Source organism: Plutella xylostella, chromosome 20 (genome assembly GCF_932276165.1).
Source record: "Plutella xylostella chromosome 20, ilPluXylo3.1, whole genome shotgun sequence".
Lineage (NCBI taxonomy): Eukaryota > Metazoa > Arthropoda > Insecta > Lepidoptera > Plutellidae > Plutella > Plutella xylostella.
This window is the reverse complement of record NC_064000.1, coordinates 375,704-398,562: the sequence shown is the minus strand read 5'-3', so window position 1 is coordinate 398,562 and position 22,859 is coordinate 375,704. Positions and strand designations below refer to the sequence as shown.

General features: G+C 37.4%; 6 protein-coding genes across 7 annotated transcripts in view; 4 read left to right on the top strand and 2 right to left on the bottom strand.

The window, feature by feature from the left end:
* Positions 1 to 4,235, bottom strand: part of LOC105381589 (protein 4.1 homolog) — a 60,081-nt gene extending 55,846 nt beyond the window's left edge. Inside the window, exon 1 of the mRNA XM_048628358.1 lies at positions 3,877 to 4,235. The gene's annotated coding sequence lies outside the window, so the exon portion shown is untranslated. The remainder of the gene's footprint in view (positions 1 to 3,876) is intronic.
* A 450-nt stretch (positions 4,236 to 4,685) lies between these two features.
* On the bottom strand, positions 4,686 to 6,829 carry LOC105382486. The gene is made up of 3 exons (XM_011552382.3): positions 6,636 to 6,829; positions 5,538 to 6,557; positions 4,686 to 5,449 (listed from the first exon to the last, which is right to left on the bottom strand). The coding sequence occupies exons 1-3, from the start codon at positions 6,700 to 6,702 to the stop codon at positions 5,118 to 5,120; spliced, it is 1,419 nt and encodes a 472-aa protein (XP_011550684.3). The 5' UTR covers positions 6,703 to 6,829; the 3' UTR covers positions 4,686 to 5,117.
* A 116-nt stretch (positions 6,830 to 6,945) lies between these two features.
* On the top strand, positions 6,946 to 10,904 carry LOC105382476 (vacuolar protein sorting-associated protein 28 homolog). 2 transcript variants are annotated; one of them, XM_038109880.2, is made up of 7 exons: positions 6,946 to 7,122; positions 7,221 to 7,281; positions 7,599 to 7,794; positions 8,245 to 8,346; positions 8,800 to 8,934; positions 9,474 to 9,613; positions 10,087 to 10,904. In XM_038109880.2, exons 1-6 carry the CDS (start codon positions 7,113 to 7,115, stop codon positions 9,603 to 9,605), a joined length of 636 nt encoding a protein of 211 aa, XP_037965808.1. In that variant the 5' UTR covers positions 6,946 to 7,112; the 3' UTR covers positions 9,606 to 9,613; positions 10,087 to 10,904. The 2 variants fall into 2 exon arrangements, with proteins under 2 accessions (XP_037965808.1, XP_011550673.1); XM_011552371.3 differs by having other exon boundaries at positions 6,948 to 7,122; positions 9,474 to 9,618; positions 10,089 to 10,904.
* A 1,485-nt stretch (positions 10,905 to 12,389) lies between these two features.
* LOC105383241 lies at positions 12,390 to 14,454 on the top strand. Its single transcript, XM_011553272.3, has 5 exons — positions 12,390 to 13,223; positions 13,323 to 13,423; positions 13,517 to 13,600; positions 13,680 to 13,952; positions 14,330 to 14,454. The coding sequence occupies exons 1-5, from the start codon at positions 13,122 to 13,124 to the stop codon at positions 14,373 to 14,375; spliced, it is 606 nt and encodes a 201-aa protein (XP_011551574.3). The 5' UTR covers positions 12,390 to 13,121; the 3' UTR covers positions 14,376 to 14,454.
* Positions 14,455 to 14,546: 92 nt separating this feature from the next.
* On the top strand, positions 14,547 to 16,810 carry LOC105382470 (facilitated trehalose transporter Tret1). Its single transcript, XM_038109732.2, has 3 exons — positions 14,547 to 14,728; positions 14,840 to 14,969; positions 15,307 to 16,810. The coding sequence occupies exons 1-3, from the start codon at positions 14,708 to 14,710 to the stop codon at positions 16,578 to 16,580; spliced, it is 1,425 nt and encodes a 474-aa protein (XP_037965660.2). The 5' UTR covers positions 14,547 to 14,707; the 3' UTR covers positions 16,581 to 16,810.
* A 341-nt stretch (positions 16,811 to 17,151) lies between these two features.
* On the top strand, positions 17,152 to 22,587 carry LOC105383178 (XK-related protein 6). The gene is made up of 5 exons (XM_038109733.2): positions 17,152 to 17,846; positions 19,716 to 19,835; positions 20,560 to 20,747; positions 21,352 to 21,504; positions 21,906 to 22,587. Exons 1-5 carry the CDS (start codon positions 17,590 to 17,592, stop codon positions 22,382 to 22,384), a joined length of 1,197 nt encoding a protein of 398 aa, XP_037965661.2. The 5' UTR covers positions 17,152 to 17,589; the 3' UTR covers positions 22,385 to 22,587.
* The last annotated feature ends 272 nt before the right edge of the window (positions 22,588 to 22,859 follow it).

Genomic DNA, 22,859 nt, shown 5'->3' with positions numbered 1-22,859 from the left:
TTTACACTTGAAAAAAGGGTAGAAGTTTGCGACACGTATCTGATATAAGTATATATTTTTCTGCTATATCAACACTGTATGACCTACCCTTTCTTGGCCGGCATGAATGGTGGAGTGTAAATAAATAATATTTTTTATGTTTTATTTTATAAATTAACACTCTGAACCTGTCCAGACCGTGTTCAAGTTATATAAGGTAAGCTCAACTGTATTGTCAGTTTGTTTTTCGTAATTTATAACTTAAACAATGTACTTACAGATAAAAGTAACAAATTGCAAAAATAATGACGAATTTTAAAATAATGTCAGGCACGGTGCGAAAATGTCACAACCATGGCAGTCACAGCCATAGTTTTCTGAGGCCATGGTCGTGACATTTTTTAACATGTCACATCCATGTCGAACATGGATTAATAAAAAAAAATAAAAATAAAGTTTTAAAAAAATATTTTTTTTTGGTTTTTTTTTAAGAAATACTCAAATAGGGGTTTACAATTTAGGTTTTGCCAAAAATATACATAGTGTATGGGGTAAATTAAGATGTTCTAGATTCTCTGCTATCGCCGAAATTGCACCACAAAAACATAGCATCAATCAGTGTAATCTTTCTTATCACGTTATCAGTAGGTATATTGTTCAACACACTTTACAATATTAGGCTAAGGTCAAGTGAAGTTATTGCCTCTACAAACACAGCTATGCCACGCTATGACTTATTCATTGCGGTGATCGAAGAATTTGTAGTAGCGGCACTTAAAATTCACTAAGGACTTGTCTGATATTTACTTTTCTAACACATGACAGTACAAAAGGACGCGATTGGCATTATGGACTCATATTAAAGCCTGTATTCATTCATTTTTCCATTGAATATGTAGTACATTGTAAATACATACCTACATACAGCTATACGTAGTTTCAAACCACAGTACTCGCGTTTGGTAACGGTAAATGTTATCTGCTGACACTTCCATCGCCAGTAGAATAAAACAGCACGGCTTGTTTGTACACAAAACCTGCTCCATATCAGTCGTATGTATGTTGATACTGTTACTGCCGTAGATCTACGATCTGTGTCAGACAGATAAGACTTTCGGCAGTTACGACGGAAATGCAGGGGACATTACCGCTTGTTTATTTATGTGCTTAGTTTTTAGATTTAGAACAGATAAATAATGATAAGTTGGAGCAGTTACAAAACAGGTTGTGAAAATTTATACTGGCTCATGCTATAGGCTAAGTAGCCCGTGTCAATTTCTTATCAAAATATAATTTTACTAATAAAGTCTATTATTTACAATGCACATATAGTACAAACCAAGGTTTTAGATAAAACTGAGTATGAGTCACTGTTGTTGAAACTTTATTTACCTAAACATAACATTACAAAATTGCAATGTTTGCAATTTAAATATTTCTGTCTTGCACTTTTCAGTGGGGTCAGTTTGAACCTATATTACACCATAAAATATATTTAATTGTAACATATATTTCAAGCATTTGCAACCATTTATTTCTTCAGTTACAGATACCGCACCATATCAGCAAGATACATATTGTAAGACAATCTATTTAAAATAACTCTGACCCAACCAACTACCACAAATGCCCAACTGAGTGACATCATCATGAAGATAATAAAATTAACTGCAAATAATTGCCTCTTTAATTTAATAACAATTTGAATAATGACTAAGATCATAAACTGTCTGGACTCTGGAGTTGAGAGTATGAAGCGGTCCTCTCAAGATAATTGAGATTTCCTCCACTTCTCTGTATAGATAGTAATATGATTGTGTAAGGTAGAAACCAGCCTCAGAAATAGTATTGGTTTCTTCAAGGGCATAAGAACACCATGTGTTAAGATAACTAAACTAGTTTTTTTTTTGCACACCCATACAATTTACTCCCTGTACCTCCTGCAGGTTTACTGGTAGAAAATGCTTTTAGCATTAAGTCCACCTGATTGTACATAATTACTTTTGTATATTGTGCAATAAAGAATAAATAAATAAACAAAATAAACAGGTTTTCCACTTCCAAAGTTTCTATACACATGTCTGGAGATAAGTATTAATTATTATTTTTACCAGTTCAGTAGACACAGCATGTCACTGGTCATAGACCAAGCATACCTCCATACAGCATTCATAAGATTCTGCAATACAAAGTGTAGCTTTGAGTTATGAGACTTACAAGTATGCTCTTCCTAAATGCTCTTAAATTAAATTTTATAGAGGCAATAAACTATTTTACTTGTGCCATCTCCTTACTACAGTCTTACTAGAGGCTCCTTGACTGACAGCATCCTGGTGACCTCATCTATTTAACAGGTTTTAGTTTAATGGTGGGAAGTTACAAATGTTTTATGAGGAGATTAAAGGAGTTGAGATTATTTCATAGTAATATTATGATTTTAGTAATTTTTTGTTGACAAAAACAGTTTTTGATGATGGAGTACCTAAACACAATGTTGAGCCAGTAAAATAAAGGATTATGTTACTTTAACACAACTTGGTACTTTTATCCTAGAGTAACAGAACCTATTTTATAACTAGAAGTAAAATTGTAAGTGATAAAAATTCAGCAAACAGATTACCAAGTCATTACACAAATATTTTCAGTTCGACTAGTGGTATTTTTTTAAACAAGAACTCTTGCATTTGTAAACCAAACAAACAGACAACCCATTAGTGAGATATAGTGAATGTTCTCTATATAACTCCGAGCCAATCAGAGCATTGGTAATGGGAAGGCTAAAAGGAAGTGTTGAAATAATAATATACCCTTACATTATTTTTCTGTTTATAAAATGAAATCTCTTTTAATTAAATATAGGTACAATATCTTTAGCCTCTCTGTAAGGGGAAACCACCTGAACAGCTTCTTTAGCCCATGGGATGTAGAAAATGAAACACAAAACCCAATGAAAATGCCTTGTTCCTTAAACAGATCTACACTTAGGTAGCTAATGGTCTTCATTATACCATTCAGGTGACACAGTCCTCATCAATCATACACCAAATAGGTATCGTCAACATTATCATTGTGACCTAGACCCCATAACTACTGCTACAATAGGGATGACATCATCTCGATAGTAGGCTGATATCATTGAGTTAATTCAATTCAACAATTCATTGCTCCTTTTGAACTCCTGTTGCTGGGCAGCACCCATTTGAAGTGAATACCATCACATAGGATCTTCTTTTACAGAGAATATGATAATAAATAAAATATTATGGAATTATTGGATTACAACACTGTAGAAGTGAGTTAAATGTGAATAGTCAGGTTCCCATAAAAGATCATGCATTAAATATTCATCTAGAGATCTGTTTTTTTTAATAATAATAAAGAGGCATTATGCAAGACTCACAATATAACCTGAAACCGGACATCCAACCCAAACATTTGGTTAAACTGCAGACAGTTGTAAGCAGTTAAACCAAGTTAATAGTCAAATTTGGGTCATAGGAATCCCTTTAGAGGTAACTTAGCAACTTCGTGACATAAAACGGTCGTAAAAGTCGTAAATGATCGCATGTACGTGCCTCCGAGAGCTGGGCACCTGTGCCGGCGCCGCTCGCGGCTACCCGTGGACGAGGCAACTACTTATCACAGAATGTAGGCCGAGACTGCCGCGCCCTAACTTTGTCTCCACCAACAAACTACCAATAAGAACTTGCTAAAACTATCAAATTTAATGTAAACCTGTTAATAATAAGTGCTGCTTACGTGTATATGAGTTATAGTTACTAGTTTACAACTTTTAGAAGAATTTGCTATGGTAAAACATGGGTAAAACTTAACTTGTGGAACCGAATACTACGCATTAAACGGATGTAATTTGTAAAGTATTGTATATTTACTGACCTGTTGATCAACAAGACCACATTAACGGCGGATAATAGACCCGAGGAGCAGCAGGACTCACTCAACACGGTGTTTTCAGCACGTAAACACTGTAGTTTCACAATCAAAAGGGGGAACTGGTAAATAATGCACTTACACCACGAATCCACCTTTCTTGAAACACTAAACACAAATCCCTGTAAATAGGGTCCTGTCGCTTGCAGTTCTAATCAGAATTGTTCGATTTCGGGACTATCCACCACCGTTTTCATTCATTGCAAAGTGAAATCATACGAGACGAATGGCAGTTGCCGAAGCCCGAAAAAACTGGAAGCGGGCGGCAGGGGGAGCGCGCGCGTCATCCGCTCGTCGCCATATTGAAATGACGTCATTTTTTTTCGGGTGCGTTTCAAAATCAACGAGATGAATGAATATAGTGCTGGGAAAATAACGAATATTAGACCCCGGCGGTTCTGTTACATTACACCCTAGTGTGTATTCTGCTATAATCGTGAAATTAATGATTTATTTTTATGGTTTCTGCAGCATTCTTGTTTACTGAATAGGAGTTGCTCAAGAGTTGGTGTGGTCTCTCGTTAGGATTTCCGTTATTGTTCTGAGGATTTCTAATAAAACGTTCGGAACACAATATAGCCTACCTATCACGCCCTTGCGCCACGTAAAATTTGCCGAAAAGTTGTTTCTGAATATATGGAGATGCTGTATGCTCCAGGGTGGCTCCAGGCATTACACGGCACCACGGCACTCGTGTAACTTAGTAGGTATGTGAGGAAACAAGCACCATTTGGGAAAAAGTAACTCTTCTTGGATAGAAGTATTGAGTATAATTTATTGATAATATTATGATTAGTACTATACCTACACACTGGCACAGTCCAATCCATACAATATTATGGTTCAATCACAAGATGGGGCTAACATAAAGTTTTAAAACAAAACATGATTATAAATAAAATGACAATGCCGTGGTTCTGATGGTCATGAAAGAACGTTTGAAGTTTAACATAATATTTTCACATGCTTACTTTAACTTAGAAATAACAAACCTTAACTATGTAAAAGGAACTTATTCACGAGCTTACCAAATTATAATAAGTACTGCACAGAATTTACAACAACAAAAAATCGAATATAAAACATCTGAAATCATAATATTTTGAGTAAATTCGTTATAATATTTATGTAAAGGCACACATGGTTCATTAGACAGGCTTTTGCTGTGAAAAACACAACACATAGACTCACTTTTCTCTTGTTTGTTTCCTTCTTAACTTCATCAAGGCTTCCTGTCTTTTCTTCTCAATTAACTTTTTCAGATCTACTTGATTACTATTTGCAGTTTGTTGCGTAGGTTTCACTTCACTGACTATAGAACTTACTGGTCGGGCAACCTTGGGTTGAAAGCAGGGTTTCTTTGGAGCCGACACTGAAGTTGGAACATCCTGTGTGGAGTTCACAGACTGCTGGCTACAGGTGAAGGGCAGGAGTCTCTTAGCCATGAGTTTCTCTCGTGCTTGCAGATGTTTTTTCCTTATTTCATCCGGCGTACATCGTATTGGTGAATCCCCAGGATCTGGAAATATTATAAAATTATATAAAATATGTGTTGAAAAAGACTAACAAAAAGCCTTAGTTGTGTAGTGAAAATGTCTATACAGTACCTGGATTATTATCTGCAGTTGGCAAAGAATTATATCGGCCAAAAATTACACCACTAGTTGAAGGTTTAGTTGCATCTGTGACGGAAGGAGATTCTGGCATTGAACTGTGCCGAGCTAATGAGGTATTGGATGGACTTTCATACACTTTCACCTCTTTCAAAGTCCAATTTGTGGTGCTGTTAGAGTTGCTTGACCTGTCCGGCCGCACCGGGGTCACATTCTTCACCGGCATCTGTGTCAATCTCTCTAAAGCACTGTCATTTAAATTACCTACAAAACTATCAAAAGAATCATTCTTCAAACATGGAGATTCAAACTTTTTAGATTTGCTCAGAAGTGGTGAATCCAATTTGATATTATTTAAAAGACTATCCATTGAGTCATGAAAATCATTTTTATGAGACTGTTTTGGAAATACTAAGTGTGGCAAGATATTCTCTTCTACTATTTGACTTGCTTTGATTAGACATTCATTCATTGAGTCATCAGACTCTAGGGCAGTGTCCGGGTCAGGTTTATTGAACTTGGAGCTCAGAAGGTTCTTCCTCAAACATCTGCTACTATTTGTTTTCAAACCACTTTTAGGTGAACAATCGGGTGAACAATTAAATATATCATCTTCACTGCCAGATTGCTGTCTTTCTGTTGTATTTTCACATTTCACAGCTGACCGGAGGTCTTTGAATTTATGTAAATTTTGATTAAGCTCTATTAGGTCCTGAAATAATTCTGTTTTCTTTTGTGTTGATCTCAAAACTCTTCTTCTTGGCTGTGGTTTTTCAATTATGGTCTTTTTATACTTTTTAGCTTTTCTGCTGAGTGGGGTGGTGTTTTTTAAGCGCGAGGTGGCGGTGTGGTCGGCTCGCGGCGTGTAGTAGTTCCACACGACGTCGGTCTCTCCTTCTACACCATCCTGTGTGCACAGGAACGGCACGGGGCTCGCCGCTTCCGAGTCACACAACGAATCACTGTCTCTAGACGGAGACTCAGCCTCGTGTTCTGGAGTTGAGCACGATAACACTGGAAATAAATAAATACATGTTTAGAATGTGTAGCATATTGTTGTGTATTGACGGAGATAACATTTCAAAAACATACCTTTGTTACGGTTTTTTGAAGAGGCCACCATGTTGTTTGTAGAAAGGGATAATCTTCGGTTATTCATGCGATGGTTTTCATTAAATTGTAATTGAAATATACCAAATAATGGCAAGAAACATGCAAAAAACCAAATCACAAACAGAAAATACCGGAGGAGGAGGCCGGAGGCAAATGTCTGACTGAAATGTCTCTTTGACATTGACACATTCGAGAGAACATATACAATTGAATGTATAGTACTCTGTGGCTATACATTCAATTTTGAAACGCAGCATTATCACAGAGAAGAAATATACGATTGTCAAAATTTTGTGTTTTGCTTTGTGAGTGAATCACTTTATTTAATTAGAAAAGAATTTTCTCAATTTTGTATTAAAAATCTACGTTTTTGTGGATTGTAAACCTAAAAAAAAGATAGGTCTACAAGTAGAAGGAGAAGGCGTGGTCAGATATTGTTAAGATAACATATTATCAATGATGCAAGGTAAGATTTAATTTTAATTTAGTTTAGTACCTATTTACAATGTTTTATTTCACATAATGTTCGCTCCTGTTATACATCCTAACTATTATCTATTCTAGATACCAGACCCGAGCTGTACGAAGAAGTAAAGCTGTACAGAAATGCTAGAGAACGAGAAAAGTATGTAACAACCAATCTATCATAATCCTTTGTTTACATTATGAAACTAGCGTAATAGGGTGTGGTGTTTCAAGTATATCCTTGCCTCTGTTCTTCTCTTTAACAAAGGGCTCTTACCGAATTAGTTAGCCATACAAGATTGCTGAAATAACCTGTATTTTTCAAACATTTACCAACAGGCCACCTATTGTGGCAAGCTAAGCTATAAGAGTATTTAGCCTCTAAGATCGGCTATTATGCGTGAATACCTGCTAAGCCACCCAAGACCACAAACTATACACACAAACAAACTGACACCATTAAAAACACCATTCCAGGCATGACAACATGGCAGAGCTGTACGCCGTGGTCTGCACCCTTCAGCACCTGGAGAAGGCGTACATGAGGGACTGCGTGCCGGCGCCGGAGTACACGGCCGCGTGCAGCCGCCTGCTCGTGCAGTGCAGAGTCGCCTTCAAGCAGGTGCAGGGCGAGGAGTATCCTAATGTGGAGGCGTTTGTTAGCAAGTTCCGGGTGAGTGAGAGGTGGCTAGTGAGTGGTGGCAAGCTTTAGACATACTACTTGTGCAAATTAACTGTGCACCTGACTGACAAAAATCAGAGGTCTTATTTACTAGCTTTGTCATGCCCCCCGGCATGACCCCTAGTTCTTGTTGGCCTTTAGCACAGTTAATTTGCATGAGTAGTAGGGACGGTTGTTGTACTGTTTATATAAAATACTTATTAATTTATATGTGTCTAGACATGCCTGCATGGCATCCTATATTTATGAAGAGAAAGTCATCGTATTTCATCCTATCCTACTATATTGGTGAATATGCACTTGAATATCATTAAAGTAGCAGTTTGATAAATCACTACTACACTGAAAAAAAACACTACCATCCATAACAGGGTAGGTATATCACTCTACTGATCTTTTGGATAATGTTATGTAAATTAATTAATCAATATTACCTTATAGCTGGACTGCCCAGCTGCTTTGGAGAGGATAAGAGAGAACAAACCCAACTTGATCAAGGATGACAAAGGCAACACCAACAAATACATTGCAGAGATTGTATCTGTAAGTAGCATCCCAATCAAATCAGAGGTCAACTTTTTTTTCCTCACTGTCTATCGCACTACCTATCACTTTCTCCACAACACCCAAAGTTAACTGGAAGAGAATGCTTTTAGCATTAAGTTCGCCTATGTACAAGTATATGTACAATAATTTTAATAATAATATAATTGCACATTCATCAGAAAACTAGGTCCTCCTCACTTGGCTTACACCCATGAGATAGAAGAATCAGAGAAAACATATAATAATAATTAAATACTATACCCAGTATAAGTATAAGTTGCGTCACTATCCCACTGATTATTTCCTTCCCTTTCTTCCACAGTTTTTCATAACCCTGAAGGACAAGCTACGCTTCAACTTCAAGGCTATGACATTTCCCCAGTACCTACTACACAACACATCACATAAATTAAAGCAAATTTATTTATTTCTCATTCTCTCCCTCCTCAGTTATTCATAACCCTGATGGACAAGCTCCGCCTCGAGTTCAAGGCGATGGACATGATCCAGCCGGAGCTGCGCGACCTGCGCGACACCATGGACCGCCTGCAGATGCTGCCCGACGACTTCGAGGGGAAGATCAAGGTATGCATACTTTACTAACCCCCAGGTCCCACCACATCGTGTGGGACGATTTTTATCGGATGAGCATTTTAGTTCATTGGTTTGACAAGTGTGAACAGTTTAATAATTATAATTTGTGTTCTGCCACTACAACCCACGAAAAAAACCGTGAGGACAGACAATATAGTGGGAGCGGGGGCTCATATCATAAGCCCGGAAGTTTAGCATGGATGTTTGTTTTTTTACTCTTTCACACAACACATACCTGGATTAACAATATACAGTTTTGTACCTTATCAAAGTCACAAATAATTTCATAAAATAAATAAATTAAATAATTTCAATAAATTCATTCAAACAATAAAAAAGTTAGCTACTAATTATAGCTACTGTATCATCAATCATGTTTCTAGGATTCCAACACAGTCACAATCAAAATTAAAAAGTCCTGAAGTGAAGTGAATGGATAACAGTTCCATTCGAATTACCCAGGTGCTTAACACCCTGGCATAGAACAATCCATTCTATCCTAACCTAACACCTTAATGTTCTTGTCCCAGGTGGCAGAATGGCTGGACAAGCTGGGCGCCATGTCGGCGGCGGACGAGCTGTCGGAGGCGCAGGTGCGGCAGCTGCTGTTCGACCTCGAGTCCGCCTATGGAGCCTTCAACAAGTTCCTGCACAAGGACTGAACTGGCAGTAGAGGTCAGTTTTGCATTCGTGTTATCTCCAACTGCTATGGGGTTACCATATCACCACTGAACATTAGCAATCCATAATGAGTCAATCGCTTATTTGTGAAACAGTTGTCAGATCCTTACAAGTTACGTCAGAATTGATATGGCTGATTGTTAATGAACTCTGTCCTCGGTCTTTCTCATCAGACCACTATCGGTTACATTTTCACTGCAAATTAAAGTTCCAAGAAGTAATGTAAACGCATTTCTATGTAAGGAATGGAGATAGTATTCAGTCGACTACTAATACTAGACACATTTCTTCAAATAAGTACATTAAGTAGGTACCTATGCATCTTTGTTAAGTTTAAGTATAGCTTGTTTTTGAGGTTATTTGTTGATATAGGAATAGGATGTGGATTAGAGTTTTTTTGCAGTAACGTAATAAATACGTAAAATCTATGTTTTTTTGTTCAGTTGTTTTTTTTTTCATTACAGGTATAATATTCCACGATTCGGGCTCAAACGTAAATGTGGCTCATCTATTTAATACGGTTAGTGTAAGCCCATAACTATTATGTAATACTATCTACTGTGTCTACCTATCCTGCCTGTAAATAAGTAAATAATAGGTACCTACACTCAGATTCATAAGAAGCTATTATGCACTTTTGTACCTTGTCAAACTAACAAGCCGTCACGTTTGATGAATTAGTGGATTAGTTTGATAAGGTGCAAAGGTGTGTGGCCACTTATTAAGCTGATTACAATGGTTGAAATTAATAAATATTTTAATGTATTTCCAAAAATCATAGAACAAAAGTTGTTTTACGACTTATGGAAATTCATATACTTAAATATTTGTTAGAAAATTCGCAAATTTTATGTTGTGTATCTTACGTATTATACTTACCTATATTACTTATACATAATAGTTGCCATTTTAAATAATTATGCACATACCAAACAGTGTTTATCACAACAGGTGACTTTGGGCTACTTATTGAATTTAAGTATATTTATAAGTAATTTTATTAATTTATACATTTATGTATCAGTTTCTGGCAACCTTCAGGGATACGAAAACTTCCAGCACTATTTAAATAAATAACCCATAGATGTTAATTGTGAACATCCTGAACCTATAAGCAATGTAATTTTATGTAATGTATTCTATTTCACTCTTACTTATATCTAGGTACAATATTTTTATTATCTCACGGATTATTTAGACAATAAATAACAGGTACAATACAACTATTGTTTAATCTATACGTTATTAAATTGTTAAGAATAAATTTTGTATCATAAGTATAATGTGTTTTCAATGTATGATTATTCGCTAACCCTAATTCGCCTACTAGTCTTCGAAGAATATGTAGGTACATAACAATGTCCTCAGCTTTCCTCATCCAGCCACTACCGTCCACATCGCTACACGGGATCGTTTTCGTCGTAGATAAACTTCAATAAACCGCGATTCGCCATAAATACGGCGCTGTGATTGGTGGAACGCACAGTTTTGATTGATAACGAACCCGTGTAGCGGTTGCTGAATGTATTTTAATGAGGATATTACACGATTCCCACTGGTGCATTAATGGGACTATCTATGTCTCCTATCTTCATGGTAGACAAACAGGCAGATACAGGGTGGCCTTAGTCTGTAGATGTGTGACAGGGCCAAGGACTTTGTATATAGCAAAGTCCTTGGACAGGGCCAGCTTAGTGTTTTTTTCCTCTGTGGGGCCAGCTGTGCACCATAATATATATTAGGGTATAACCATGGTATAACCACCAGTATAACTACCTATATACTCTGTACCTGTAGTTTTAGTAATTGTAGTTTTTAGTGACGTCTATAAATTCTTATTTTAACACATTGATGGACACTAGATTAACGGTGAAATTCATAAAAACGCACAACATTTTTGTATGGGAGTTGAGTGTTGATTTGCTGGTGCACATGCCGGCACACTGCCTAGGCGCAGTATAGAAAACACGACGTCAATGACCGTTGTGTGCGTGTGAGTTCACACTTTTTTCTGTATGAAAACTTATTGCTGTGTGAAAAAAAGGTACTCTGGGTGCACATATAACTTTGAAATCCTTCCAAATAAAGCACAACAAGACGGTCTTCATACAAACTCTAGGTAAAACAGGACTGCATTGACCGTTGTTGAAATAATTAGAAAAAGAGCGGGGACTGCATTCGACGTTGTGATTTTTTTCTAAAAGTGTGGTGGACGTCTAATGCAGTCAGTGTCCGTCAGTGGGTTAATATTATTTTATGTACCTAACCAGTAAAGCCATACGATAAATAAATAACCTGTGCCATTGACTTATATATTACTAGCGTAAGGACAGGCCCAACCGCTCTAGAAAATGACACCATCGCGTTGGCCCTAAAACCTCATAAATCTGTCATAATTTGTATGAAATTAGGGCCAGCGCGCGGGTGCCATTTTCTTTTGACAAAACGTTCTGACGGGCGTATCCTTCCTTTTGAAATCATTGACCTGTGCACTTAAAGCCTAAAGCACTTAAAGCTGACCCTTGGAATAATAACCTCTCATACACAAGATTACAAGCTGATCTGTGAACATTAAGGCCTCTACACACCAAAGCCGCTGACCCGGCGGCTCAGGCCGCCGGCTCAACCCGCCGGCCTCATTTTGTACAATCATGCCTCATTTTGTACTATGTTAACCCGCCGGGCTATGCCGCCGGGTCAGCGGCTTTGGTGTGTAGAGGCCTTTACTGACACATGCTAAACTGAGAGATAGAGATGCGACATTATAAAAGCTAATCGATTTTTTATGTAACTGTATTATCATAATCATGATACTAATTTTAATGCGAATAATAATATTTTTTTTTTATTAAATCAATAAATGAAGAAATTCGTATTATAGGTATATACAACTTAGAATAACTCAGCTAGTGCATTGTTTAATTTCATGGATAATTTGAATTTCTTTATCGTGCAATTATTTTTTTCTATTAGGTACCTAGGTTTTCTACGTATAATTTAAAACAAGACTAACTTTTTATTATTCAATAGACATGCAGTATTTAACAATTAAGGTTTCAGTCATTCTGTTGTGTGTCATATCTATACATAAGGTGCGTGACAGTTAAATACTATTAACTCGACAAAGTTAAAGATTATATTATTAAATTAATTCCCATAGAGCATTTGTAGAGTGTTTTTTGCAATTAAACACGTTTTTTGTGTTCGTTATAGTTCTAAAGCTACTAGCTAACCTTACATAAAATAAGCTGGACTTACTAACTTTCTTCCATCCAACCTTTAAGTGTTGTTTATTAAAGAATTCACCTATACTATACCATGCTCCAAATTCAGTGTTTTCTTTAAAGTGCTCGGATAAGATCGATGATAAATACTACTTAGCATCGGAAGCGTATCACTTTGCAAACGATTTGTTCCTACAAAGCCGCAAATGGTACAATCTGGTGAAACAGCAATCACTGGACTCATTTCGCACTTTCCTCGATGTTGTGAGGATAATGAACGATGTAATGGCTCGAGAGATACGAGGTGCGGTGATAAAATATTACAGAATCAGACATCTACATGATTTTACGAACTATATCATATCGTTGGAGGATGTAAGTGAAATTTGTTATAACATGTTTTATTTGTTCATTTTCAAATTAAAATATGGAAGTACAAATTACAAAGTACTTAGTAAGTTGTAAATTTTTCAGGTAATGGAAATTGTAGATCATTGTTTGTTGGACCCTGTTGAGAAACTACAGCAAACTAGTATTCAATTTGAAGAGATTATTAAAAACTTCGAAGACACGAGGCAAGTAGGTATACCTACCTAATAAAATTATTTACTTATAATTATATGATCTATCAAAACTTTATTAAATAATTTACAAAATCCTCGGTATAGGACTTTTGAGTTAGTGGAGAAGTGTCGGGATCAACTACCGGATGAAGTTGCCGTGGCCCACTGTATGCTGCATCAAGCTGTTGTGTGAGTTTTATTTGTACTTTTTTTGAGAATTTAAACCCTGAATGTAATCATCGTACACAGCACCGTTATTTGTTTGTAGATTCAACGAAACCATGAGAGATAGTCTGATTACAATTGTGGGAGCCAAAACTCGACAGAATGCTGTTGATGTCAACCAAACTGTATTCAGAGTTCATACTTGTCTCACTTACTTTGTACCAAATATTTTCAATCATTTGCTTATAAAAACATACACTGACGAGTGTGACTATCTCAAAATGATAGTAACGTCTATAACGGATCTATTGAATGGAAACAAAAATGTTATTTATGATCAGAAATGGAGCCATATTGTAAAAGCACTTAACATAGAGTAAGTATTTTCTATGATAATATTTATTTAAATATACAGGGTGTAATTTTATTAGTGAACTTCCCGCTCGACAAATAATGTAGGTACTTAATAACTAATATATCCGAAATATTGAGAACATTGTATTATACAATCGCGAAAATAAAGAGAGTTTCGACATACTATACATACAATTATGTATGGTCGGGAAAATGGATTTTCCCGGTACTTATCACAACTCTTCTTCCGAGCGTGCGTGTTGACCTCGCAGGTTAGAAGCAGACCTATGCTGCAAATAATGCTATTAAACGAAACATATATTGTTGTTCTTCTTGTTATTCTATGACTATACCTATACCTACTTAAATGTTAAGTAATAAAGAAATATTCTGTTTCAGACTAAAGAAAACCATGTTTATATCAAAACAGTCCTTGAAATCATAGACACATTAATATCAACATAGCTGCATTTTGTAAAGTAATGTGTTTAACGTTCTTTTGAATTACCAAAATTAAATCTTTGGTACACACTGTATACTTTTTTTTATTCATTTAAATACTGAAGTTCAGGGCAACCTGTTTTATTTTATGTAGAAATATTTAATACAGTGTATCCGTTTGTAGATATCAACATGTATTGATTGGTGTTGTCTAATTATTCGATTAAATTACTACCTCATTCATTACTTAATAATCGTTAAATTTAAAAAGACGGTTGGCGTGGCGGCCGCTGTTTACTTATAATTGTTAATAAACCAGTTAAGTAAGCTATAGCTATGCATTCACTATATAAACAGGTAATTATTTATTAAGTGTGACTCATATTTACGTGTAAAATAATAGTTTTGTGACTGGGAACGTAACTAAATAACTAAGTATGCCCTTAATAATTTTCTTTATGTTTTAAGATATTCGCTTCGCTGGGCCCAATCGCAGTGTCTTTTTCTAACGGATTTGTAATTGGTCTACAATCAGTTATCATCCCAAATATAAGAGAGAGTTCTATCAAACTTACTTTGCAACAGGAATCTTGGCTGCGTAAGTTTTTAATGTTATTTTATATTTACTTACCTACCACTACTACTTCACATAATGGTGATATTGCAAAACAAAATTGTGGCAATGTTACGCATATTCTTTATAAGGGATAGAACACGTTTCTTTAGTCTCCGAGATGAGGGGCCTGATTTTATCGAGGGGTGTCGAGGGCTAAGGCGTGAAGGCCGATTTGCATGCGCCGGATCTGTGACGGACCTGTGACTCGCCGAACATGTGTGAATCGGAATACGAGGATAAAACATTACAAAGTCATATCCGTTACGCCACCATGACAATGTTTTTTTTTACCTACTTGATAAATATTGGTTTGTTTCAGCTGCAATCATGATTCTGATGTTGTTCCCATCTCAATTCATATCGGGATTACTGACTAGTAAGTTTGGAAGAAAGTACGTGATACTTGCATCTCAGATTCCGAGCGTGTTTGCATTCGTGCTCCTGTATTTGTCTCAAGAGTTTTGGCATTTTTTCATTGCATTTCTTTTGTCTGGCCTCGTCGGTGGTGGCCTAGGAATAGGTCCGATGTTTTTAGCCGAAATATGTTCACCAAAGTATAGAGGTGTATTTATGAATCTAAAAATTGGATTTTTTGCTATCGGCATAGCACTGGTTCATATTTTAAGCAATTTCTTTCACTGGAGATCACTAATAATGTACGGTTTAATATCCAGCTTATTAGGTATTATATCTACAGCATATTGTCCTGATAGTCCATCTTGGTTTGCCTCAAAAGGACGATTCGATGAATGTAAAAAAACATTCCATTGGTTCCGAGGTGATAGCGAAAATAAAGAATTAAAACAACTTATTGAATGTCAATCTAAAGATTTAAAGAGGAAACAACTTATTTCAATGGAAAATAAGTTAACAGTATGCAAACATCTCCGTGAGAGAAGTTTTTTACTGGCAGTTTCTTTGAATTTATCATGTGTACTGATAGTAGAGGCATGTGGTAAACAACAGTTCATGATGTATGTTTTTGATATATTTAGTTCTATATTTTCAGACAAAAATAATTTTTACTATTATGCTTTCGGACTTGACTTGTGTGACATAATAGGTGGCTTTACATCTTGCTTTGTTATTCATAAATTTAATCGCAGATCAATGTTATTGGGTTCTGGAATTCCAGCTAATATTTTACTATATTTTATATGTGCATTATCATTTTGCTTTTCCCAAGATTTTATCAGTGATAAATATTCTTGGGTAATGATTTGTCTTTTTGCTGTTTATTTTTTTATTTTATCCTGTGGGGCTTTACCGACGTGTTTTATTATAATGGGAGAAGTGTACCCTTTAGAATATAGAGGGGTAGGTGTTTCTATATCTAGTATTATTTTTGTCGGGACCATGTTTATAGTGACTAAAATATCGCCGTTTATGCTTAAATATTGTGGAGTTTCGGGGACGTTCCTTATAAATGCGGTGATTTCTTCACTGGTGTTAATTCATATTTATTATTATTTACCTGAAACTAATCGAAAAACATTGCAGGATATAGAAAATGAATTAAAAAATAATAATAATGAGATTAATGAGGATGTTGAAGAAAATATTATGTTAGGTAATACTTTTGTTTCCTCTTAAACTTTAAAACTCTGTATGTAAACATTCATCCATAAAAAAATATATAATCATATAGTACATAGTTACGTAGGTAGGTAGCTACTTGCTAGTGTTTTTATAAGTTACAGATCATCAGTCAGCCAAAAGTTGTGATGACTACGATATGTCCGCCTTTGTACACCAAATGAGTTCTTCTGTAGCCACTTTTTATAACAACCATGTTTTATATTATAATTATAAAAGACCTATTAACTAATAGTTAATGTAACTTACTAAATAAATAAATGAAATAACTTACTGAAATGGACCTCTTTGCATATCCTCCTTCCGTTCCCCGGCCCCTATTTCCGTCTTCGGTGCTTTTGCCCTGCGGTAAGGCTGCTGGTTTACAGTACTGCGTGATGCAGATAAGTACTTTAAGGATGCAGATTTACCTATAGGTTTTATCAAAATGATTTAATTTACTGTAGAGTGAGGCTCAACCCGCCGGCCTCATTTTGTACAATCATGCCTCATTTTGTACTATGTTAACCCGCCGGCACTAGGCCGCCGGGCTATGCCGCTGGGTCAGCGGCTTTGGTGTGTAGAGGCCTGTAGAGTGGCCGTTGAGGGTGAGGGTGATGTGTTGTGGGTGCGTTACATGACTGAGCATGGACTGAGCACTACTTTTCCTTTAAATAAGTAATACGGCTGGTTATTTGTACTATAGAGAAGTTCATTGATAAAGTTTCACTCTGTATATTACAATCGAGGTTTTCCCTGTAGACTGGAATAAAGAAGGTTGGATGATACGACACGGGTCCATTTTAATCGATTAAGTAATCTACTCTAGTCTCTACCACATCACTAAAGATTCAAGATTTTAAGAAACAAACTGTCAAAAACGTAAACAGAAATATAGCGCGCTGCCGCGCTCTTGGTCGATTGTTTATGTTTTTTCTGTGTTTGCTTTCGTTTATTTTAAATAAATTTAAATTTACATGCAGTGCACGTATTAATCTCTTATTCGTGAGTATAATAACCAACCAAAATGCCTAAAGCGATGCGGGAAATGTTGGAAAAAGGTTATTCCATTGATGAACCGGACCGTATGCCTGAAAACATTGAGATTACTAACTTCGACATCTTGATGTATGTTTTGGCTATCGCCGGCCACTTTGTGGACATGGCAGTGGACACCAACATCGCAGTTCGGTATTACTTGGCCCATAAGTACATGGAGTTTGGATGGACCTTTCTTTTCATAGTGCTCCCAGCGGTGGTCAATACTGCAGTCTCAGCTAGAATGTAAGTACTAAAATAAGCTAATTTTCACCTTAAAACGCTAATTTTAATATGAGATAAGACTATTGTACTTTTGCGCTTGAAACAAAGAATAAAATGACCTCTTTGTTAGTCATGGTTCACAGGACTTTTATCATTCTCTTATCTTTTGTTACCCATTATTTATGAATATGTATGCTGTATTTTAAACATGCTGCAACCAACGGGCTGTTAAATGCTCAAAGCCATTGTTTGTTTTCAGATCTTTTTTCCAAATAAGTGGACCAATGAACTTTTTTCCAAATATTTAATTCTCTCTCTCTCTCTCAGCCTTCCGTAGTCCACTGTTGGACATAGGCCTCTCCTAACGATCGCCACCCCAAACGGTCACCCGCCATCTGCATCCAGCGGCTTCCCGCTACCTTCCGCAGATCATCAGACCAACGGGTTGGGGGGCGACCGACACGCCGTTTGCCGACACGGGGTCTCCACTCCAGAACCTTTCTACTCCAGCGGTCGTCGGCTCTGCGGGCTACGTGGCCAGCCCATTGCCACTTCAGCGTGCTAATCCTTTTGGCTATGTCGGTAACTTTAGTTCTCCTGCGGATTTCTTCATTACGAATCCTATCTCGCAGGGACACGCCTAACATAGCCCTTTCCATAGCACGCTGAGCAACTCTGAGCTTGTGGATAAGCCCTTTGGTGAAGCACCACGTCTCGGCTCCGTAAGTCATCACTGGCAACACGCACTGATTGAAAACTTTTGTTTTCAGACACTGAGGTATGTTTTCAGTGAAGATGTGTCGTAATTTCCCGAACGCTGCCCATCCGAGTTGGATTCTACGAGCTACCTCTTTATCGAAGTTGGATTTACCTAATCGGATCACTTGTCCTAGGTAGGGATACTGATCAACAACTTCGATGGTGACACCTCCTACAGTTACGGGCGATGATGAAACATGTTCGTTCGACATGACCTTTGTCTTGTCCATGTTCATTTTCAGCCCAACTTGTTTAGAGGCATCATTGAGGTCTGTGAGCATTTCGCCTAACTCCTCCAGCGTTTCCGCCATAATAACTATGTCATCAGCAAATCGTAGATGAGAGATATATTCGCCATTGACGTTAATGCCCAGTCTTTTCCACTCTACAAGCTTAAAAACATCTTCCAGTGCACAGGTGAACAGTTTCGGAGAAATAACATCTCCCTGTCTCACGCCCCTTTGCAACTGGATCGGTTTTGTGCTATGTTCGTGTAATCGAACTGACATTGTGGCAGCATTGTACATACATCTCAACACCTCGATATAGCGATAGTCTATATGGCACCGCTGAAGGGATTGAAGCATCGCCCAGAGCTCAATAGAATCAAAGGCTTTCTCATAGTCCACAAACGCTAGACATAAAGGTAGATTATACTCCTCGGTCTTCTGTATAACCTGCCGAAGCGTGTGTATGTGATCTATGGTACTATAGCCTTTTCGGAACCCGGCTTGTTCGGGTGGCTGGAAGTCGTCGAGTCTTTGCTCGAGACGATTCGTAATAACTCTCGAAAACAGCTTGTACACATGGCTCAGAAGTGCAATGGGTCTATAATTCTTCAATAGGGCTTTGTTGCCTTTCTTGAAGAACAAAGTCACTACACTTCTGCTCCATGCCTCCGGGCTTGTGCCTTCGAGTATGACGGAATTAAACAGCCTCCGAAGTGCTATTAAAATCGGTCTACCGCCGGCTTTCAGAAGTTCTGTCGTTATTTTTATAATTATATTGTAACATCACAGCATGAACATGCATCAATGCATAGAATAGAAAATATCAACTTTGCCATAGAATGTATTACTTGCCTAAGCAATTTTTTTGTATATGAACAAATGGCAACTGGAACTGTTGCAGGTACTCTCAGGACCAGCAGCAGGACACGGAGCCGGACCAGTTCACGAAGAGGCGAAAACTCCGCATCATCATGCTGATACTACTGATGGCTCCCGTCATGCGGGTCACTGATGCCCTGATGTGAGTATACAGCCACGATTAGAAACTGCTGAGCTTAGGCTTCTATGGATTGTTGGCTTCTTTCTTTTGCTAGATAATTAAAAAATACTTTTATTTTATTGTTTTTTCTCTTGTCTTGTTTCACTACATCATTATAAACATGTCTGGTATCCAACTCTGAGCTACTATGTCTGAAGATATGATATACCTACAGTAGAGCCTCGATAATCCATACCCAGGTTTATCCGAAGGTTGCTGTAATCCGAATTGTGTTGGGCTGATGAAAATGACTTGTCCAAATATATGGGCATTTTTTTCATTATAATCAAAGAATCCAAACACTCTGTTAGTCTGAATAGGGTTTATTTCTTCGTGTTTCGGATTAACAAGGCTCTACTGTATATCAAATAATAATTATACTTAACTAGCTGTTCCCGCGCGCTTCGCTTCGCCTTAAAAAGTTTTCCCGTGGGAATTCCGGGATAAAAAGTAGCCTATGTTCTTTCCCAGGGTCTAGACCATACGTATACCAAATTTCATTCAAATCCGTTCAGTAGTTTTGGCGTGAAAGAGTAACAGACAGACAGACACAGTTACTTTCGCATTTATAATATTAGTAAGGATAGTGAACATTTTGCAATGGATTTTAGCACATCCCTGAAAGACTCAAATAAATAATTACAGCTCTGATTCAAAATCAGGACACTAGATTCCCTCTTCTGACTACTAAAATCTCCAATTCCAGCTATGCACTAAAGTCCCGCAAGGCGGAGCGCAAGCGCGACCTGTCATCACAACGTCTGTACTACAAGCTGATGCTGAAGGAAGACTCGGACGCGGCGCTGCTGAAGGTGTTCGAGTGCTTCCTGGAGGCCGCGCCGCAGCAGGTGCTGCAGATGAGCCTGCTCATGTGGGGCGAGGAGAGGTTCACGTGTATGTATATAGTTCTTTAATATAGTATAGAACGGGAGGAAAATCAAAAAGGTCAAACGCATTTGCTCAGCCGCATAATCGCTCCTGCCAGGTTAGTTTTCGTCCATCACATCTCCCCATCTCCTACAGATGGTTATACTAGAGCTGGAATTGGTGAGCTATCTTGGTGAGCTGATTTTCCGTATTTAGCTACTGATGTGGGATATAAGACCTAAAATGCCTGGTTGTTTAGTCACTTAAGGTCACGCCAGAACTCCAGTAGACCACTTTTGTTACTTGACTTCCCAATTCAGCCAAAGTCTTTCAGTATTCTCCTCTACCTCCAGAAAAAAATAAATCTACCCCACAGCTAATCAACTCTAACCTCTATTCCAGCTACACCAAAGCCTCTTACTTTCCTCCTCCACACGTTAGCTTACCCACAGCCAATCAACTATAACTATAATATTTTATATAAGTACCTAAGCCCTAATCCAGTTGCACCAAAGTCCACACATAAGTTCCAATCATACCAATCGATAATAAGCTCTATTTCAGTCTCTCCTCTACCAGACATTAGTTTCAATCTCACCCCACACCTAATCAACTATAACCCCTCTTCCAGTGCACCAGAGCCTCTCGATCGCCTCCTCCGTGGTGGGCATGGGCTGGTGCCTGGCGGCGTACCAGCGCGCCGTGCGGTTCACGCAGCAGGACAAGCTCAACATGAACTGGGTCGGCAGCCTGCTGCAGACGCTGTGGCATTTTCTGGTTTCATGTGAGTGCCTAAGCCTGCATTCAGAAAGATATGTGCAAACTTATAAAATATGCTACTTACTTTACTATGGATATTTTTACGTCGCTTATCAGCGCTGGTTCGGCAAAATATGGAAAAGTAAGCTCCTATAAGTTCCAGTAAGTACTTATATTCTTCAGTCGATGATAAATACTAGAGGTGAACTAGAGGTTGTAACCGTTGTGAGAGGATCAGCCAGTCCGATCAGTTGTATGTAAATTATAGTTAATACGTCACTCGGGAAGACAGCATCACGCTAGCTGTTCTTAGGCGGTTGATCAGAAAACATCGTGAGGAATCCTGCACACATCTAGTCTAGAACACCTATAACTCCTTATGTATTAAGTAACTTAACTAAAACGCCATAATTTCATATGTTACAGTGAGCAGAATAACGGCGATAGCAGCGATGGCGTACCTGTTCCCGCACTGGATCACGCTCGCTTGCGCCGTCCACATCTTATTTATGACCACGTGGCTGCAGTTCTTCGACAAGTCGCCATTTTGTGCGCAAAACAAAATGGCCGACATTTTATTCTCCCTAGCATTAGGCGCCGTTTACATCTTCACTTATATTTTACCGATTGAAGGAAGAACTCGGTATAGATTTGCCACGTTTTATACGCTATGTTTTATTGAGAACACAGCGAGCGGTGTTATCTGGTATTTGTATGCCGCGGATACTATAAGCCCAGTGTATTACTACTCAATTTTGGGGCTGAGTGTAGTTCCGTTTGTGGTAGGGATAGTGTTTATGTTGGTGTACTATGCGTTTTTGCACCCTAAAGTTAGGAGAGGGGTCAGAGATTTCACGATTACGTACAAAACTAATGGGGATGTGCCAGAGATTGAAACTACATAAGTGGCCTGAATATGATGTTCAAATGCCAAACCTACTTTTCGAATATTTTTACCTGTCTTTCGCAGTGGCGATAAGATTTTGCATTTCAGTATTAAACTAAAATAGTACTTAAATATTGTTGAACAAGCATTTTATTACTTTTAAGTGGAACATTAAGTACAGAGTTTTTTGTATTTACTTTATAGGTACAAACTTTTGTAACCATATCTCCTGATATCTTCAATGTAATTAAGGTTCTAATTAGCATGTAAGTTACGAAGACTGGTATGTAAATGTAACTTAATCAATATTTTAAATAATGTGATTGTACTTTTTTAGATTGTATATTAAGTACATATTTTTGATAAAAAATAATTAATTATTATACTCATTGAATCTCTCATATGTCTAAGTACTAAGCCAATTGATTACATAGCCATTTTAATAAATAGATGTTGTTACCAAATGATTTATATGGGTTTAAATTAAATACAAA

What these genes read in the sequence shown, in the direction of transcription:
- LOC105382486 (XM_011552382.3), bottom strand. Translation starts at nt 6,702, where the DNA reads ATGAATAACCGAAGATTATCCCTTTCTACAAACAACATGGTGGCCTCT. An exon ending in TTCAAAAAACCGTAACAAAG is followed by an intron (nt 6,558 to 6,635) that starts GTATGTTTTTGA and finishes ATTTATTTCCAG; the next exon opens with TGTTATCGTGCTCAACTCCA. An exon ending in AACTGCAGATAATAATCCAG is followed by an intron (nt 5,450 to 5,537) that starts GTACTGTATAGA and finishes TAATATTTCCAG; the next exon opens with ATCCTGGGGATTCACCAATA.
- LOC105382476 (XM_038109880.2), top strand. An exon ending in AATGCTAGAGAACGAGAAAA is followed by an intron (nt 7,282 to 7,598) that starts GTATGTAACAAC and finishes ACACCATTCCAG; the next exon opens with GCATGACAACATGGCAGAGC. An exon ending in ACATTGCAGAGATTGTATCT is followed by an intron (nt 8,347 to 8,799) that starts GTAAGTAGCATC and finishes CTCCCTCCTCAG; the next exon opens with TTATTCATAACCCTGATGGA.
- LOC105383241 (XM_011553272.3), top strand. Translation starts at nt 13,122, where the DNA reads ATGAACGATGTAATGGCTCGAGAGATACGAGGTGCGGTGATAAAATAT. An exon ending in AAAAACTTCGAAGACACGAG is followed by an intron (nt 13,424 to 13,516) that starts GCAAGTAGGTAT and finishes TCCTCGGTATAG; the next exon opens with GACTTTTGAGTTAGTGGAGA. An exon ending in GTAAAAGCACTTAACATAGA is followed by an intron (nt 13,953 to 14,329) that starts GTAAGTATTTTC and finishes ATTCTGTTTCAG; the next exon opens with ACTAAAGAAAACCATGTTTA.
- LOC105382470 (XM_038109732.2), top strand. Translation starts at nt 14,708, where the DNA reads ATGCATTCACTATATAAACAG. An exon ending in TGCATTCACTATATAAACAG is followed by an intron (nt 14,729 to 14,839) that starts GTAATTATTTAT and finishes TTATGTTTTAAG; the next exon opens with ATATTCGCTTCGCTGGGCCC. An exon ending in GCAACAGGAATCTTGGCTGC is followed by an intron (nt 14,970 to 15,306) that starts GTAAGTTTTTAA and finishes GGTTTGTTTCAG; the next exon opens with CTGCAATCATGATTCTGATG.
- LOC105383178 (XM_038109733.2), top strand. Translation starts at nt 17,590, where the DNA reads ATGCCTAAAGCGATGCGGGAAATGTTGGAAAAAGGTTATTCCATTGAT. An exon ending in GGGCGAGGAGAGGTTCACGT is followed by an intron (nt 20,748 to 21,351) that starts GTATGTATATAG and finishes CCCCTCTTCCAG; the next exon opens with TGCACCAGAGCCTCTCGATC. An exon ending in GTGGCATTTTCTGGTTTCAT is followed by an intron (nt 21,505 to 21,905) that starts GTGAGTGCCTAA and finishes CATATGTTACAG; the next exon opens with TGAGCAGAATAACGGCGATA.